The 18,672-nt window shown below is 43.4% G+C and overlaps 1 protein-coding gene across 2 annotated transcripts in view; it reads left to right on the top strand.

Annotated features, from left to right (window-relative positions):
• LOC110989982 (uncharacterized) overlaps positions 1 to 18,672 on the top strand; it is a 72,396-nt gene that overhangs the window by 44,928 nt on the left and 8,796 nt on the right. Inside the window, exons 33-52 of one of the 2 annotated variants that reach the window (XM_087138676.1) lie at positions 225 to 539; positions 837 to 1,139; positions 1,992 to 2,099; positions 6,546 to 6,860; positions 7,299 to 7,601; positions 8,006 to 8,320; positions 8,606 to 8,908; positions 10,291 to 10,398; positions 10,890 to 11,204; positions 11,646 to 11,948; positions 12,457 to 12,765; positions 13,010 to 13,312; positions 14,031 to 14,141; positions 14,546 to 14,860; positions 15,066 to 15,368; positions 15,725 to 16,039; positions 16,301 to 16,603; positions 17,251 to 17,358; positions 17,633 to 17,932; positions 18,061 to 18,360. In XM_087138676.1, the coding sequence (XP_086994802.1) occupies positions 225 to 539; positions 837 to 1,139; positions 1,992 to 2,099; positions 6,546 to 6,860; positions 7,299 to 7,601; positions 8,006 to 8,320; positions 8,606 to 8,908; positions 10,291 to 10,398; positions 10,890 to 11,204; positions 11,646 to 11,948; positions 12,457 to 12,765; positions 13,010 to 13,312; positions 14,031 to 14,141; positions 14,546 to 14,860; positions 15,066 to 15,368; positions 15,725 to 16,039; positions 16,301 to 16,603; positions 17,251 to 17,358; positions 17,633 to 17,932; positions 18,061 to 18,360 (5,355 nt within the window). The remainder of the gene's footprint in view (positions 1 to 224; positions 540 to 836; positions 1,140 to 1,991; positions 2,100 to 6,545; positions 6,861 to 7,298; positions 7,602 to 8,005; positions 8,321 to 8,605; positions 8,909 to 10,290; positions 10,399 to 10,889; positions 11,205 to 11,645; positions 11,949 to 12,456; positions 12,766 to 13,009; positions 13,313 to 14,030; positions 14,142 to 14,545; positions 14,861 to 15,065; positions 15,369 to 15,724; positions 16,040 to 16,300; positions 16,604 to 17,250; positions 17,359 to 17,632; positions 17,933 to 18,060; positions 18,361 to 18,672) is intronic. The other variant, XM_022254719.2, reaches the window with a different exon arrangement.

Raw genomic sequence — 18,672 nt, 5'->3', positions numbered from 1 at the left:
ATAAGCACAGTAATTTACATGATGATAATGTGCTTCTAGGACTATGACGAACCAAACAAGGTTGTTGAAATCTCGGGCTTTTGTTATAGTAATTTATAGTTCTTGTTGAACTCGTTAACTTTCACCTTGAGGTATGACATAGAAATTGTTTATCATTTCAGCAGACCGATCTTGTGTGAAAATCAGACAGCATTGTTGTAAGAATATTTTTTTTTACTTTGAAGGTGAGATTCGTCTTCTTGGTGGTGACACTCACAGCGAGGGCCGTCTAGAGGTCTTCAGCAACGGCCAGTGGGGTACAGTGTGCGACGACTCGTGGGGATTTCAGGACGCCCAGGTGGCTTGCAGGCAGCTTGGCTTCCCCGGTGCCATCAGGGCTGCCGAGGGAGGATTATTCGGAGTTGGTACTGGACCAATACACCTGGATGAAGTGTCATGCAGTGGTCTTGAAAGTAACCTCCTGAGCTGTCGTCACAGAGGGATTGGGGTTCATAATTGCACGCATGACGATGACGCAGGCGTCAAATGTAATCCATCAGGTAAACTTTATTAAAGCGGGGGAATCATCATACTTTTTAATGGCAAAAAGCCTAAATAGTTTTCCTTTTTTACTTGAGAAGTTTCTGTTTTATTGGAAGGTATGGAAATTAAAACGTACGTTTCACAACGTTCATTTTTCTAACATACAAGGCCGTTTTATGATACAGTCAAAAATTAAAAACGGATGAATGTGCATTTCTCTTATTTTAGAATTGAAGGCTATTAAGAGCTTTTAATTTGGAAAATTGTAATAATTTATGGAAAAACTGTAATAATCCTATTCTTTGCTGTGAAAGTACGACTCGTTGACGGTGCCAGCTCCAACGAAGGCCGGGTGGAAGTTTATCTGAATGGCGCGTGGGGAACAGTTTGCGATGACAGCTGGAGTTTTAACGATGCTACAGTTGTCTGCCGGCAACTGGGCTACTCCCAAGCCGTGCGAGCCCTTACAGGGGGTACCTTTGGAGGGAACTACGGACTAGAGATTCTACTGGATAATGTTGGTTGCACAGGCAGAGAAGAGACTCTTTTCGATTGTAGGCACAATGGTGTTGGCATTCACAACTGTGGACATTATGAGGATGCTGGTGTTCGATGTGGTAAGCTATATAGCCTTTCGGAGTTATACACGACTGCAGCTTGAAATTGACATGGCTTTCCACTTTTTGTTTCAAGCTTCAGCTACCGGTACGTAATTTGGATACGGCCAACCTTTTCATTATTTACAGAGACGGCTTGGGTGTTTGTGTTTACATTTAAATAATCGTGACTTGAGAAAGTGTGCAAGCAGGCATTTATAAGCAACACGTTGTACACTAATAGGGAGCGTGCAGTTTATTATGATTAGAATGTATAAGTTGTGGGTATGTAGCCAGCGTTCAGTTGACTGTGGAATAACTTAATATGTTCTGCCAATGGACAAAGGCGGATCCTGAACAAAATTCTGGGGTCATACCGTTTTATGGCAACCAAATATTGGTTGAACCTTTTTAGCCTCTCTTTTGTTGAATTGAGATGTTGGTTTGTTTATTTACTTGCTTTCTGAAGGGAGGTGAATCAAAAGACCACAAATCGTCTTTCTTTTGTCTTTTTCTCTGGCTGTTTTTGGGGGGATTGATCCCATTACCCATCCCCCATTTATCAATCGTAGAACCATTGCCTGATAGATTAGAGTAATAAATCTGCATATTAGAGTAGGGACTGTTGGGAGTTTATATAGAATTCTATAACTCTCTCCTGTGAACGACCTGGAATGTAATCAACAGAGTTTATCGTTGTAGTCCTTGGTTGTTTGGCCATTAACTTTTGTATAATTTTGCGTAAACACGCACTGCTAGTTTTAGAGCTCAAACTGTGCAGATGTAACTGTTACCACTAACTCTGTACCACGATGTTGCCTTTTGTTTTTACAAACTGTCTGGACTTGAATCATTAATTCTATTTTCACTCAGAGCCTTGTGACAGTGAACCCTGTATGAACGGTGGATCTTGCACCAGTTCTTCTACCAGTTTCACCTGCAGTTGTGCGCATGGCTACACAGGACCTACCTGCGAATTTGGTAAAGAAAAAAATGAGCTTCATATAAGATGTTTAATGAACGTACAGTGCTACTCATAACTGATGTTCTATTCCTATCCATTGAGAGGTAATCGGCTGGTGACATTGATCTGCATGTCAAAAAGTTTGGGTAATTTCAGTGAATGCTTATCTTCTACGCTGCTGCCCACATTGATCTCTACATCGATTAAATTACCAGCTGATCTTGGTCACGTCTCTTGGCCATTTGGGAGTCCCAAGTAATTTAAAGCCCATGTTTAGTTATATTAACAGGGGAACAGAAATGTGAACTTGAGAAAGAGCTCTCTCGTCCGCAATAATTTTAAAAATGTTGTTGCGTATCGTATAATCACATCTAACTTTCGACATCATGCGTTCATGCTAAAATTAACCTTGAACTCCACAAAGGTCTATTTACCAAAACAAATGCGACCAGAGAGGAAAGTGGAGCTAAATGTCATTGCGACATTAGATGTTTCCTTGAAATTTTGGTGGCTTGAAAGATTCAGATTTTTACATTCAAATACTAGATACACCCGATAAAACTGAATACCTTCGACAACAGCTAGCCCCTCCCTTTCAGTTATAGACCACTTTTGTTCAGCTTTTGTGAGTGCTCTCCCACCGTACTGGATCACAATCTCCTTACCGTTGTCGCCGGTTTGAGAGAGGATGTAACTGATTGCAAAGCCACTAGCATCAGTAGCGAGAATGAACTCACGATCAAAATTGGGATAGCCGAGAACTGGTGGGGAGATAAGTGCTTGTTTCAGCTGGTGAAAAGCACGATTACAATCTGCCGTCCATACAAATGACACGTCTTTCTGGAGGAGTCTGTTAAGGGGTGCGGCTATGTTGGCATAACCTTTCACAAACCTACGATAGTAGTTACAGAGTCCTAGAAATGAACGAACTTCTGATGGGTCTTTAGGGATAGGGAAAGTAGTAACCGCTGATGTTTTGGCGGGATCAGTCTTAATCCCCTGCTTCGATATGATGTGCCCGAGATAGGTTACCTGTTTGGCAGCAAAGTGGCATTTTTGTGGTTTCAATTTCAAGTTTGCACAACGGAGCCGGTCAAAGACTGCCTGCAAGTGTTTCAGATGTGTGTCAAAATCAGGTGAGAAAATGATAATGTCATCCACATACACGAGTGCAAATTTCCAGGTCAGCCCACGCAAGACTTGGGTCATAACCATTTGGAACGAAACTGGTGCATTCATGAGACCAAATGGAAGTTTCCTGAACTGGTAATTGCCACTATGAGATGTGAAAGCCGTTTTCGCGCGGCTATCTTCATCCAGAGGTATTTGCCAAAATCCTGACGCAAGATCGAGTACAGTGAATATCGTAGCATGGGATTCACCTATGGTGTCATATACATCATCAGGTCGTGGTAGAGGGAAAGACATGGGTTTTGTGATTCGATTGAGGCGACGGTAATCGATAGCAAATCGGAATTCGCCATTCTTCTTTTTCACAAGAACAACCGGGCTAGCCCAGGGTGAGGTTGATGGTTCAATTATGTCAGCGTTGAGCATATCTTGGATTTGCTTGTCAATTTCTGCTTTGTGAACAGGGGAAGTGCGATAGAAACGTTGGTGGATTGGTTTTGCGTCACCCGTGTCTATTCTGTGGTGATGAATATTAGTGGTACCCAAATCAGTTACATCTTTCGCGAAAACCTCCTTGTTCCGAGCCAAAAATAAGATAAGTTGTTGCTTTTCATCTGATGTTAAATCAGAATCCTCCATAGTGATAGCAAGTTCCTCTACAATGTCAGGGTGCTCAACACTTTCGGTCACGGTTACAGTGTGTTTGTGTGTCACATCTGTTTGTTTAGACTTAACCGTAGGGGTATCTTTTCCGCCGACCTCAAAGCTTTCAATATACATATCATCAGAGAGTGGCTCCCAATAGCCAACCACTTGGTTACGTTTTATCTGCACAGAATTGTCAGAAGGATTCATGAGCTAATATACAGATTTACCATGAACAGATTTAACAACACACTTGGCGCCAACTAACTGTGTCATCATACAAGGTTGGAATAGGTTCGATAATGCCGTATTGGGCCTTAATATTTCTACATTGAACAGGAAGTACAGTCTGTGTTCTGGGTGCCAATGATACGTTACACACTGCCCGGACAGTTGCCTTCTTTGCCTCTTTACCTACTAATGGAATAGAAGGGGAATCGGGGAACACTACATGATTTTCCTCAAACGATATCTTGGCCTTATGTGCTTTCAAGAAGTCTACACCAAGAATGATTTCATGGTTCATAGTTTCCAGGATATAGAATGGATGTTCAAAATTCTGCTCTCCAATAGAAAGCGGCAGAACACCCTTGCCCATAACTCTAGTTACATGACCAGCAACACCTGAAATTAAGGGCACATCTGAATGGCCCAAAGGGAACTGATCTTGAGGAAAACACTGCACGTATGTATTTCTAGTCATGCATGATATTAACGCACCCGTATCGAGTAACGCGAATCGTTTATTGGAGCCAATTTTTACCTGAACTAGATTGCTTCCGCCTGACATGGCAGAAACATTAGTCAGGTGTGGAACCGGAAATGTCTGATTTTCTAGTCATTGATTTGACAGGTGGATATCATTGACGGTGTTAGATCGGTTACGTTGGAAACACACTCTAGCAAAATGACCAAACTTACGACAATAGTTACATTCAATACCCCAGGCCGGACATGTTTGCCTACTTGTACACTCACCTCCACATCCACGGCACGGGTACATCATCATCGGAGGCCTAGTCGGTTGTGCTTGCTGCTGTCCTCGGCCTTGCTGTTGGCGCAGAAAACTTGGGATCGCTGGGGGCGGAGCTGATTCTGTTCTGCGTTTGGTAGTTGTTGGGGCGTTGGCTGGGTGGCAGAGATGGTTGGCAGCTTATCTTTCAGGGCGGTTATCTGGGCTGTTAAATGTTTAATCGCCGAGTTGACTTCGGTGGAAGGTATTTCGTCTTGTGTGTACGTTGATTGCGCTATCCGCGCTTGAGTCACCGCCTCGTCCACGGTCTTTGGGTGAGCCTTGATGACGTATGCTCGAATGCTGGGGCGTAGTCCTCTGATGAAGGCCTCCATCCTTTCCTCCGGTGACTTCTTCAGTTGACAGCACAGCTTTTCTATGTCCACCAGGTATTTCTCGACCGTTTCGTTCGTCTGTTGCTTTCGGTCGGCGAGCTCTGAGAGTCTAACCCATCGCATGCCTTCGTGGGGCTGATACTTTTGAGAAACGCCTGCTTGAGTGTTGCAAAGGCGGCCTTAGTCTCCCCAGGGAGATCTGTATACCAGTAGCTAGCGGCACTTGAAAGATAGAGAGGAAAATTGCTGGCTTGTTGTGCTGCTGTCCAAGTCTTTTGAAGACCATATCTCTCGTACCGGTCAAGCCAAAGCTCGGGATCCTCCGAGTCATACCCAGTAAACTTTGGGAGGATAGATTCGATATGAGCTGTACATGCCATGGCTGATGAAAGCTGTTGCTTGGACTTCGATCGTGTAATCATGAAAGACTTGACGCAGAGAGAGCTACCCGGATTCTCCACCAAATATAACCCGACAGGTCATATGAATCGACACAGGAGGATGACTTGAGACAAAGTTGTACTGTAGTTGATGTGGTTTATTCGGCTGGCTCGATGTGCGGCTCTCTGCCCAATTGCCAGAACTCATAGGGATTTTATACATTTGCTGGACATTCCATTTTTCATCCATCATACAAGTTTCCTTGCCTTATTAGGTATCAGCTACTATTCTTTGAATATTAATACAGCGTGCATGAATATGTTTGGTTCATTTGGATTTGAGGGTAGGGTTAGTCAAATTAATGAACACTGACTTTTCCTTATAAGGGCTGCCTCATGACCCATCCGGTCCAGCCCTGCTTTCCTTCCCAAGGGCCTTGTGGTTCAACCAGTCATTCCTTAAGTGAGGCTCATTACTTGGAAAGCGGTTCTACTGTTGAAGGTCAATCCGTGCATTGAACTTAGGTAGCAATACAACATGTGCTATTGTAACATGGTGATAATATTGATCAATTTAAGGAGATTTACTGGGGTGTCTCCTGCCCTATAGTCACGCGCAGGTCGCCTACGTTCTGAACATGAGGAACACGTACACATTTTGTGTACATGTGCCTACTGGCCCAAAAAGTTTCCCAAATATATCAATCCAAGTGTGAATTTTGGCCCATTACATATGCGTATCCGTTTGCCTTGATTCGCCGACACATTCAACACCTTACGCACACACACCGGTAAGCACGCTAAAAATGCGTTTATGGAAGGATGTTTTTAACTCTACGTCAGTCTGGCTCTGAGAACTGCTTGTTGACCATGTCATTTTGCAAATGGATTTAGTGGAAATGCAGTCATGCAGGTGTAAAGAGCAAAGTGTTTAATTTGCTTTGTGAAATTTCCCGGCAGCTGAACTTCGCCTCATTGGAGGAAGCACTCGTAATGAGGGTCGGCTTGAGATCTTCCTGAACGGTACGTGGGGCACGGTGTGCGGTGACCACTGGGATCTATGGGACGCCCAGGTAGCTTGCAGGCAACTCCGTTTCCCAGGTGTTACAGATGCTGTGGCGACAGGGTCTTATGCAAGCGGCACTGGACCGATTCACTTAGACAATCTCATGTGCACCGGTCGTGAAAGCAATCTAGAAAGTTGCCCTCACAACGGGATCGGAGTCAGTAATTGCAACCATACCCAGGACGTAGCCATTACATGTTCACCTGCAGGTAGTATTTTTTCTTATTGATTTTTTACATCGCGGCATTTAAAAGTTTTTGGTTCAGTGTAGCTGCAAAACTAAAGGTTTGACATTGTATTGTTGAGGAACACAGGATTTGTTTATATTTGTGAACTTGAGTTTCTCTTCTCTTCTCTTCTCTTCTCTTCTCTTCTCTTCTCTTCTCTTCTCTTCTCTTCTCTTCTCTTCTCTTCTCTTCTCTTCTCTTCTCTTCTCTTCTCTTCTCTTCTCTTCTCTTCTCTTCTCTTCTCTTCTCTTCTCTTCTCTTCTCTTTACTTTTTGTCAAGCTGTAATGTTTCCAGTATATCGCATTTATTCATAAATGAAGTATGTGACGTGATGATAATAAGACTTTCAAACGTAATACTTAAGGATATAGTTAGTGAATGTAAAAAACATTGAACCCTTTTCTTTTGAAACCTTGAAGTCCGCTTAGCAGATGGTTCCAGTTCTAATGAAGGGCGTGTAGAAGTATACTCTAACGGCGACTGGGGCACTATCTGTGATGACTACTGGGACTTGAATGACTCGGCTGTCATCTGCCGGGAGCTTGGTCTCGGAGGTGCTTTACGGGCCTTCACTGGGGCTGTCTTTGGTGGCGGCTACGGGCTGGATATACTCCTGGATAATGTTGAATGTGCGGGTGATGAAGAGACTGTGTTCAATTGCTCACACAATGGAGTCGGGATTCACAACTGCGGACATTACGAGGATGCTGGGGTCAGATGTGGTACGTTTACCAAAAACTAAAGACGGAGAAACTTTTGCAGCTTTTGCCACATGAAAAAACCGCGACAGATTTTGTTTGGAGAGGCGTTTCAAAATTTGGGGTCCCACTTTTAACAAGTGCTCATGATGGGTTTCTTGTTTTAAGTGCCGTTGCATCAGCACAATGTGTTGTACGTGAATATGTTTCTACCATCACGATGAACTAAATCAAGTTGTTAAAAATCAGGTCATTTGCGGGAGTAAATGGATGGCAGTGGAGTTCCTTATTTAAAGGGCGCCTGGCACAGTTAGTGCTTAACATTCAGAAGTAAATATAAATTAACATTGTGCACTCAATCATGAGACCTGTGTTCCTCTGTAATAGGTAGACAACCTTATCATAATGATATTTCTTTTACCTCAAAGGTGAGATTCGTCTCGTTGGCGGTGACACTCACAACGAAGGCCGCTTAGAGATCTTCACTAATGGCCAATGGGGCACGGTATGCGATGACTCGTGGGGATTTCAGGACGCCCAGGTGGCTTGCAGGCAGCTTGGCTTCCCCGGTGCCATCAGGGCTGCCGAGGGAGGATTATTCGGAGTTGGTACTGGACCAATACACCTGGATGATGTATCATGCACTGGTCTCGAAAACAACCTCACTAGTTGTCCTCACAGAGGGATCGGGGTTCATAATTGCACGCATGACGATGACGCAGGCGTCAAATGTAACCCATCAAGTAGGCACTATTTATGTGTAGTCAATCTTCAGGCTTATCACAGTAATTGCCTCATCTTCATCTAGAACCTATTGTTGCTTGTAAGGGTATCAAATAAACCATTGTACTGTGTTATACAAGTTTTGTAAAAGTAAAACGTACAAGACAGGAAAATGGAGCTAACATTTCATAAACATGAGAATAATTTCTGTACTCCAACATCTACCCAATTTTCAGTTTAAGATTTAAGACAAATTTAAAAACTCATGGAGAAATCTAAACCTACTGCATGTTTTGCTTTGAAAGTTCGACTGGTGGACGGTTTAAGCTCCAACGAAGGCCGCGTGGAGGTGTACTACAATGGCGCTTGGGGAACAATTTGTCATGACAGCTGGAGTCTTAACGATGCTAGAGTCGTCTGCCGGCAACTGGGCTACTCCCGAGCCATGCGAGCTCTTACAGGGGGTGCCTTTGGAGGGAACTTTGGGCTGCAGATTCTACTGGATAATGTTGCTTGTAGGGGCAGAGAAGAGACTCTTTTCGATTGTAGACACAATGGTGTTGGCATTCACAACTGTGGACATCAAGAGGATGCTGGCGTCCGATGTGGTAAGCACAGCCCGTGAATGAAACGTTACTGCAGCTTGATATTAAACACAACTTTTTAAATATAATTGTAGCCTTGTAATTTAGCTACAACCGAAGTCTTCACTGTTTGAAGACATGCTTGGAGTGGTTGTGTACTTGCGGTACGAATAAAAAACAGAAGAAGCTTTCCCCGGGAACTTGCAGGATAGTGGGGGCCGCTGTCCAATATGTTGCTCACTGTGGGCGCCCTTTCCTGTGCTACTTTTTTCCCGAACTCGGGATGAACTGGATGCTATGTGCCCTTTTCTTAGAGTAAACCAACAAAGAACCCTATTCATTAGTGGGTCAGGGAGGGGAGTCAACCAGAAAAAAATGACCCCTTACCCTCTGCTTGAAAATTCTGGTTCTGCCCTGAAATCTGCTGAGAACTAGATATTAGTTTAAGATGGAGGTCAGATAGAAATAAGACCCTCTTGTAATACTAGAATAAGGTCTTCTCAGCTATTCATCCGGTATTTCTCAATGCACAGTAACTGGTAAACCTGGAAGAGCCTCAAGCTAGACCAAGAGAGGGCGCAAATTTCCTTGAAATGGAGACTCCGGCTTTGGCAGGAACTGCACGTCGCTGGTTCACGAAAGACTATGAAATGCACGCGTTACGATCTCATTGCGACCAATCAAATGAGCTCCCCCCCACAAACATGGCGCGTTTCAACTGTGGAGGGGGAGTCCTTCTGTTTAAGGTGGATTAAGTACCGAGGCTATTACGTCACGCCCACAAATACATGTTTGTACAAGGCATTAACGCGAAAACTAGCAATGAACCAACACGCGCACCTTCTCCACTCGTTTGTACCACCGTGCGGTACTCAGAATTAAAACTCAGAACAACCAGAATTAAAACTCATTACTGCCGGGGAACAGTGCTCATAGACAGGTGGTACGCGCGTGTTCCCTCCACGACCAATAGGGTATTGTTCTTTGCCAAATGCACGCGCGCGTCCGGCTTGGCTTCAGAGTGTGCGTGAGAGTGCGATGCCACTGCAGTTGTGGCCTGTTATTGGATTAGTCTCTTCTTTCCTTTCCTAGTCTAAACAAACGACGAGCACTAATTGCACTAGCAGATACGAGTTGCGAGTCAAATCTCACCCCCCCATGACCCCCATCCCGGAAATCCGGCTCTGACTCTGCCCATGCCCCTCGCCCTATCCATTTAAGCGGCATTCCTTAATGCAAAATAACTTCCTTCCAAACCCGTACATCTAAGGTCAACATTGCGATAGACCAGAATCCTTATCAAATGCGCTCTCAGCCGTTTACTGGCTTCCCTGTCCACGCCTCGCCCCATCCCATTCAGCAAGACGGTTGGAGCCTAATATTTTTCTCGCTTTCTTTTTCCACAGAGCCGTGTGACAGTGACCCTTGTTTGAACGGTGGGATTTGTAGCAGTTTCGTTAGTGGTTTCACGTGCAACTGTAGCATGGGATACAGTGGACCTACTTGTGCATTTGGTAAGTATACCTAAATGAAAGAATTAAAGTAGACTAAAATTACGTAGAATAAAAAGACTATGCAAATCTCTGAACTCATCTTATAACAATTAAAAACGCCAAATGTTGTTTCTTTCGTCAAGATATCAATTCGTCGGAAAATAGGAATATAATACTCTCACGCTTCTGATCAACTACACGTACTTTCTGATGGGGGTGCCGAGTATTACAAAAAGAATGTTTCCGAAAGGCATTTGCTAGGATAGGAACATCTAGCCTTCTAACCTTATGATGGAAAAGCGGAAATGCCACGTAGACAAACTTATATTTATCAAGTGTTTTCTAACCATGCAAACGTGTGCATCATAAGTTAATCAGCTTTTCATTTGGTTAAGTGTATTAGTCAAAAATATGGACGTTAAAAAATGGATTTAAGTAGGTACACAAGTCTGAGGAACGCAACTAACATTAAAATTTCTTAACTTTGGACGTCCGCTTAAAACGTCCCCCAGCTGAACTCCGTCTTGTCAACGGGAGCAAGCCTTATGAGGGGCGTCTTGAAATCTTCCTCAACGGCACATGGGGTTCAGTGTGCGGCGACCAGTGGGGCATACATGACGCGCAGGTGGCATGCAGACAGCTCGGTTTTCCCCAGGCTGTGGCAGCCACACCGGGTGGTTCGTACGGAAGCGGCACGGGGCCAGTTTACCTGGATGACCTCGTGTGCACCGGTCGGGAAGGCAATCTGGAGAGTTGCAGGCACAACGGGCTCGGAGTTCATAACTGCAGCCACACCAACGATGCGGGGGTCATTTGTTCTCCACGAGGTATTACTGCAAACATTGATGAGATATAGGCCATCAGTTTCAGAAATAATGTTTTCGGTAACTGAACCGGGAAATACTAGATAACTCTATTCCAATGTTTTGTCTTTCAGAGGAGTGCTGTCTGTAATGTTACGAAGAATAAGATGTTGAGGGCTTATTGAGAGAATTATTTGAACATACAGAGCATAAGGAATAATAACCTTTCAGGCTAACAAGTTCAAAATCAAAACCTATGTTGTTGAAATAGGCCTATATTGTTGTTTAAATAAATATTGGTTGGCAGACATGGTGACACAATGCTGGCAATTTAACGTTGCCTGTCTTCATGCAATATTTATCTTGACATCAAATATATAGATTATGCAACAAATGTAACAGAGGTCACAAGACAGAGACGAAACAAACAACACCTTTTCACCTCATTTTTGTTTCTTCACAAAGTTCGCCTAGTCGATGGTTCGAACCAAAAAGAAGGACGTGTGGAGGTGTTCTCAGGGGTTGCCTGGGGGACTGTGTGTGATGATGGCTGGGACCTGCGCGATGCCACTGTGGTCTGCCGGGAGTTGGGTTTTGGCAGAGCAGTACGGGCGCTGAAAGGGGCTGCTTTCGGTCAGAATAGTGGTTTACCGATCGCGCTTGGTAACCTTGCCTGCTCGGGTGATGAACAGACTATCTTAGACTGCCGACAAGGTGCTCTGGGAATCAACTATTGCTATCATTCTGAGGATGCTGGGGTCCAATGTGGTAAGTTTAAAAAGCGAAGAATTTGTGAACCAAATATTTTCAGAAATTTTCTGCAACCTTAGCAGCCATTCAAGACAGTTGTTCTAGTATTGAACGGAATTCATTGGAAATGTCTAAATCATTATCTACCGATTTTGCAACGTACACATATTTATACCAAACTAAATCTATATCAACCAAGTCAAATGGAATTAGTTATTAGTCAAATCTTGAGGGAGATCTTCCCAATAAGTGGTTAACTGTTACATTTTCCCAACTTGACGAATGGAGAGTCGGGTAAGTTCATGCGCAAACAGCTACTTAACGTTATGTCATTATTGACAGATTCCTTTCATTAGAAAATTTACCCTTTAATTATGAAACAAAATAGGAAAAATGTTCTATTCAGAGTCACATGTATGGAGCAGTTTAGGACATTGAGGAAAGGTTTAATGTATCGAATACATTTGTAATGTAGATTTATTTTAAGACATTCAAATGTTTTTCAATATTTGTATTCTCCGCGAAGATAACATTCGCCTTAGTGGTGGCAACAACTTCAGCGAAGGCCGGGTAGAAGTGTTCGTCAACGGTCAGTGGGGCACAGTGTGTGACAGATCATGGAATATAGAGGATGCCCGGGTAGCTTGCAGACAGCTAGGGTTCCCAGATGCCATGGAGGCTATCCAAGGAGGATCATTTGAGGGTGGAAGTGGACCCATTCATTTGGCGGATCTCGGTTGTGCTGGAACTGAGTCAGACCTGCCAAGTTGCCCCCATGCCGGTGTCCAAAACTGTTCTCACGATGACGATGCGGGCCTCAAATGCATTCCAAGGGGTAAGTGATCTCGTTTAACACTTGCCAGCTGAAGATGGATTTCAACTTGATGAGGAGTATTTGCATTTCTGGTGTGTGTAATTTCAATGTCTTTTGTTGCCATTAAAAGCTTATCATTATTTATTTCCATCCAGTTCCTGTTAGTTAATACTTATAGATTTTAATGTTTTCTTAAAAGTTTAATGGAAGAAAAAAGTGAAATCTTGAACTGATAATTAGAGTACTGTTGTCTGTTTATGTGAAGTTCGTTTGGTCAATGGTGCCAGCTCCAACGAAGGTCGGGTAGAGGTTTATTGGAGCGGTAGTTGGGGAACAGTTTGCAACGACTTCTGGAGTTTTAACGACGCACGAGTCATCTGCAGGGAATTAGGCTTCTCCAGAGCTCTACGCGCCATCACCGACGGCTCCTTCGGTGGGAACTACGCACTTGACATATTTCTGGATAATGTCTTCTGTACCGGGACCGAGGTGACAATCTTTGATTGTCCGCACGCCGGGCTTGGGGTTCACAATTGCAGACATTATGAGGATGCCGGGGTCCGATGCGGTAGGTTGTCGGATTTTATTATGTTTACGGTTGTGGCTGAAATCTGTGTCTCCTAGTGGAAGGGTATACAGGGGCGTATCGGGGGGAGACGAGTTCGTGCCTTTTTTGTTTGTTTCACAAAATTAAAGCCAGCAACATGGAAGTTGAAGATTCTTCTATGACAAAAATTCTTAAGTGCTCCCCCACCCAAAACTCCATGGACGCATACGTCACAAGGACGACTAAATTGTTAAACCTTTTCATGGGAATTCGTAAGGGGACAGGGCACCACATGACACCCGCAGTCAGTGTCCAGGAAGCAGATTATTTTTACGTAGAGCGCCTTACATCAAGGCAGTGTTTGTTTCCGTTTAAATGTTACAGTGCATTTTGCTCGCGAATGTTTGAGTTTCTTCCCAGTGTCTAATTTTTGATTGCTACCAATGATTATCGTGTGATAATTGAAGGGTGTGATAAATTTTCGACTTTGCACACCCGGCTCACTGCAACATCCACCCTCATTAAACTGACATTTGAGTAAGTCTCTTCAAGGTAGTTAGCAGTAATTTAAAGGCATTTAAGTCCATTCCGAAGCGTATGCATGTGATTTTTATGTTTGTAAGCACGGCCTGGCTATGTAAAAGCTGTTTCTTGAATATCACGCAACCTCCGTTATCCATGATAGCTAAAGACGTTTTTTTAAATTAATAATATAATGGATTTTATGTTTTAATCTCAGAGCCATGTGACAGCGAACTGTGTCTAAATGGAGCCACGTGCACCAGTTCGTATTCGGGACGTTACACTTGCCATTGTCTCACGGGCTTCAGTGGTAGACATTGCGAAAATGGTAACAAATAAAAACCAGATTAGGGTACAGATTCAGATAAAAAGCACATCCTTTGTCAGCATGTTAATACTTTACTCGTCCAATTGCTCGTGTAAACTAAATTATTTTCACCTGTGGATCTCAAAGGCAACATCAATGATCTGAGCTGGGCTCTTTTGGTACTTTGCTTCTTTTAGTATAGTTATTAGTTGGTGCTATAGTCTGGCACATCAAGAGCAGCAGGAATTTAACTGAGGACACCTATTATTGTGTACGATGATTGTTTTGGTTTCAGTGGCCAAGTTTTCAGAAAATGGGCAAATAAAGCAACTGTGTTTTACCCTAAATGCTCCTTTTTGTTACTTTTCGTGATTGGATCAATGTAGTGGTGGCTTTGACAAATTGTCTATCAATATCTTCACCAGCTGAACTACGTCTTGTCGGAGGAAGCACTCGTAATGAGGGTCGGCTTGAGATCTTTCTGAACGGAACGTGGGGCACGGTGTGCGGTGACCACTGGGATCTACGGGACGCCCAGGTGGCTTGCAGGCAACTCGGTTTCCCCAATGTCACGGAGGCCTTAAGAGGGGGATCTTTTGGAAGTGGAACTGGACCGATTTACCTGGATGACCTCCTTTGCACCGGTCGGGAAAGCAATCTGGAAAGTTGCGCGCATAGTGGGGTTGGAGTCCATAACTGTAACCACACTAACGATGCCGGGGTCATCTGTCAACCAAGAGGTATCACTCTTTTCAGACAATGCTTGGATTTTCCTCTCTCTTTCAAAGTTAATATAAGCAACGATCATAAGGCCGATTCTTGACCAATCTTGGTGTACTATTGTCTGTTAGCTGAGAATCTCTGGTTGAGCTATTTTAAGCCAAATGCCTAGAAAAGTCAACAGCATTATAAAAACATTTTTTGGGACTTGGTTTGCCTTTTAAGTTCGCTTAGCAGATGGTTCCAGTTCCAATGAAGGGCGCGTGGAAGTATACTATAACGGTGTCTGGGGGACTATCTGTGATGACTACTGGGACTTGAACGACGCCGCTGTAATCTGCCGGGAGCTGGGTTTCGGAGGTGCTTTACGGGCCTTGACTGGGGCTTTCTTTGGTGGTGGCTATGGGCTGGATATACTCCTGGATAATATTGAATGTACGGGTGATGAAGAGACTGTGTTCAATTGCTCACACAATGGAGTCGGGATTCACGACTGCGCACATTTCGAGGACGCTGGGGTCAGATGTGGTAAGTTAACCAGACTAATAGCACATCCAGAAAAAAACATTGTTCAGGGTCCAAACTTTTATGGCTGGGTAAAAATTTGGAATTTGTGTTTGTGTGTATGAAATAGATCACCTTTTCCTTTAATTGAAAAAAATAGGGCTTTTTTGATGGCAATTATCATGTCCCTGTCCTCCTGATCATGCTTGTCCCGGATGAGTTTCCTAAATATTCTACCGTAAAATTCTTTCACGTCTTTTACATTGTGGTCTTTTTCAGTTACTTTTGCCGTTTTTTCACATGCAGCATATTAATGTTCTTCGGTTTTACACTGTACTTTTTCCGAACGACATCTTATATTTTCTTTAATCCTTTATTAGAGAAACTCCGTCTTGTTAACGGCACAATCCCTAATGAGGGCCGACTTGAAGTCTTCCTAAATGGTGAATGGGGCATAATTTGTGGCAACTCTTGGGGATTAGAGGAAGCAGAGGTGAGTTGCCGGCAGCTGGGTTTCCCAGCGGCTGTTGAAGCCACCCAGGGCTCGTTGTTTGGACTTGCCACCGGGGCGGTTCATCTTCGGAACGTAACGTGTACTGGTGTCGAAAACGACTTTGAGAACTGTCAGTATGATACGACCGGCTTTGACAATTGTAATCTCTCAGAAGTTGCAGGTGTCGTGTGTTCACCATCAGGTAAGGCATACCAGTAATAATCATGATTGGAATATTTTTATGAGATTAGTTAAGCTTGAATTTCGCTATGCCAGTAAAATCCCTAAAACCTTAAATGCTCAACTTTTAATCTCACACGATTGTGGACTAAAAGTAAAGAATTTGGTTTTTAAAGAAAAAGAAATTTGGTTTTTCGCATGTGACCATTCACTCTTACATCAAAAACATTTCAAAATGTGTATCATATCACTGGTGGTTTGGTCGTTTTTATGCCTGGTAAAGTTCGCTTGGTTGACGGCTCGGGCTCCTACGAGGGTCGCGTGGAGGTGTACTGGAATGGTGCCTGGGGAACAGTCTGCGATGATTACTGGGGACTGAGCGACGCCACTGTCGTCTGTCGTGAATTGGGCTTCTCTAACGCCATCCGAGCCCTGGGCAGTGCTTTTTTCGGTGGCGGATACGGGCTGGACATACTTCTTGACAATGTTGACTGCACTGGCCAAGAAGACACGATATTCCAATGCCGTCACAGGGGTGTGGGAGTCCACGATTGTAGACATTACGAAGATGCTGGAGTCCGATGTGGTGGGTCGAGTATCCAAAACAGATGTCATGTCTCTCTTTGAACTGAAATGTCTGATTACACTTAACTGATGAGGCTTACAGCTTACATTTCCCCTAAACAGTGGTGCACCACTTTTGCTTTTGTAACAGTTTTAAACCAAACTAATTTTGAGCGAACATTAATTTATTATTTATTATTGGAATATAGACATACAGTCTGTTTAATAAAAAAAATGTTATAAAAGCGCACTTAGGTTTAATCACACCGCACCAGTGTTTTGCAAAATTATTCGTAAACCCCGCGCATTATATATGATACAGTGTAACAAAACTTTTAAAGTCCTGATATATCTGCAAACCAGCCACCGTTGTAGAAAAATTTCTCCTGCAGTGACATCTTACAATTGACTTAAATATCACCCTCAATTAACTTTTGGTAGGGGGCAGTTTTTGTGTTTTGTTAACTAAGTACACATGTTGGCTCTTAATAATGCCCAAAATATGTCTTTGACATTTCCAAGATCGCACTCATCAAGGTTAAAGTTTTCTCGAAACAATTTGAAAAATGTTTCCTCTATGTTTCATTCTTCAGTGTTCATTCTTTATCTAGCTCCCTGAAGAGAATAATCTCTGTTAATCGGTTTAACGGTGATTTTTTTTTCTTTCAGACCCATGCGGCTATAATCCATGCAGGAACGGTGGGAATTGCACTATCACAAGCAGCGGTTTTAGCTGTCAGTGTTCCGACGGATATACTGGGTTAACATGTAACGTCTGTAAGTGTATGGAATAACGAACACTCCTGAAAAAAAGAATCCTGCCCTTAAAGGCGTAAATAAAAAAAAGCCTCTCTGCAGTGTTGTTTCAAATTCCTTTCTGGAATTCCCATTTGAGGCATTTTATCTACAATTTCACCATAAAGTAAAAACTACGCACTGAAGTACTATAAAGCATTGTGTAGTGACAGAAACAAGTTGCCAGTATACATGAGAAAGTAACTGCTACACAAGGAAGATATATTTAAGTTGACTTTGGTGTTATGTTTTCCAGCTGACCTTCGCCTCAACCCTGATGGCCGCATCGAGATTTTCCTTAACGGTGAATGGGGAACGATTTGTGGCGACTCGTGGGACATAGAAGACGCCCAAGTAGCTTGCAGGCAGCTTGGCTTTCCTAACGCTACCTCAGCAATCAAGGGTGGGATTTTGGGGAGTGGCACGGGACCGATTCATCTCAGTAACATATCGTGTACTGGACTTGAAGATAACTTGGAGCAGTGTCTGCACACTAGAAATCCAACCCACAACTGTAATCATAGCCAGGATGCAGGCGTCACATGTGCACCATCAGGTATTGCAAATTGAAATCATTTGTCAATCTTGCTTTCCGATGTAGTTTTTCAAATTACTCCTCTATTCAATTCAAAATACTCAAAGATTAATGTCTTTGTGAGTGTTTTTTTTTCGTTTGTTCTACAGTCCGTTTGGTCCACGGCATGGTACCTACAGAGGGGCTTGTCGAGGTGTTCCTTGGTGGTTCCTGGGGATCTATCTGCGACTCTGTTTTACCCCCAGCCTGGGATTTGGATGCAGCTAATGTCGTTTGTCGGGAACTGGGCTTTGTCAGCGCAGTGCAAGCCTTGCGATGGCCAGGTCCTTCACCACCGGTACTCCTCGGTGATGTTGATTGTGAAGGAGACGAACGGTCTCTCCTCGAGTGTCGTGTTTTTAATAACAATCAGCTTTGCCTGCCTGGCGATGGAGTAGGTGTGAGATGCAGTAAGTTAATTACACTCATCGGGGTTAGATTGACCCAGAATTGGGTCCCATTCGGTATAACCCTTTTCTGGGTCAAATATGACCCAAAAAGGGTCAAATATGACCAAAAAGGGGGTCATAGTTTGACCCAGAAAAGAGTTCTGACCAGGAAGTTCTTAGAGTGTAGTCCTACCTACTGATTATGGATTGCAAAATGATCAGATGTCTTGTAATGTAAATGAAGTTCGTAGGCCTACACAAAACAAATTTACACAGGCTTGTTTCTAGTAACACTGAAGTTTTTCATCTTATTTCAAATCTTCTACCGCATGC

The sequence above is a fragment of the Acanthaster planci genome, linkage group LG01 (genome assembly GCF_054643075.1).
Source record: "Acanthaster planci isolate LZ-2023a linkage group LG01, COTS_SCS, whole genome shotgun sequence".
Lineage (NCBI taxonomy): Eukaryota > Metazoa > Echinodermata > Asteroidea > Valvatida > Acanthasteridae > Acanthaster > Acanthaster planci.
This window is presented reverse-complemented; position numbering and strand designations above follow the sequence as displayed.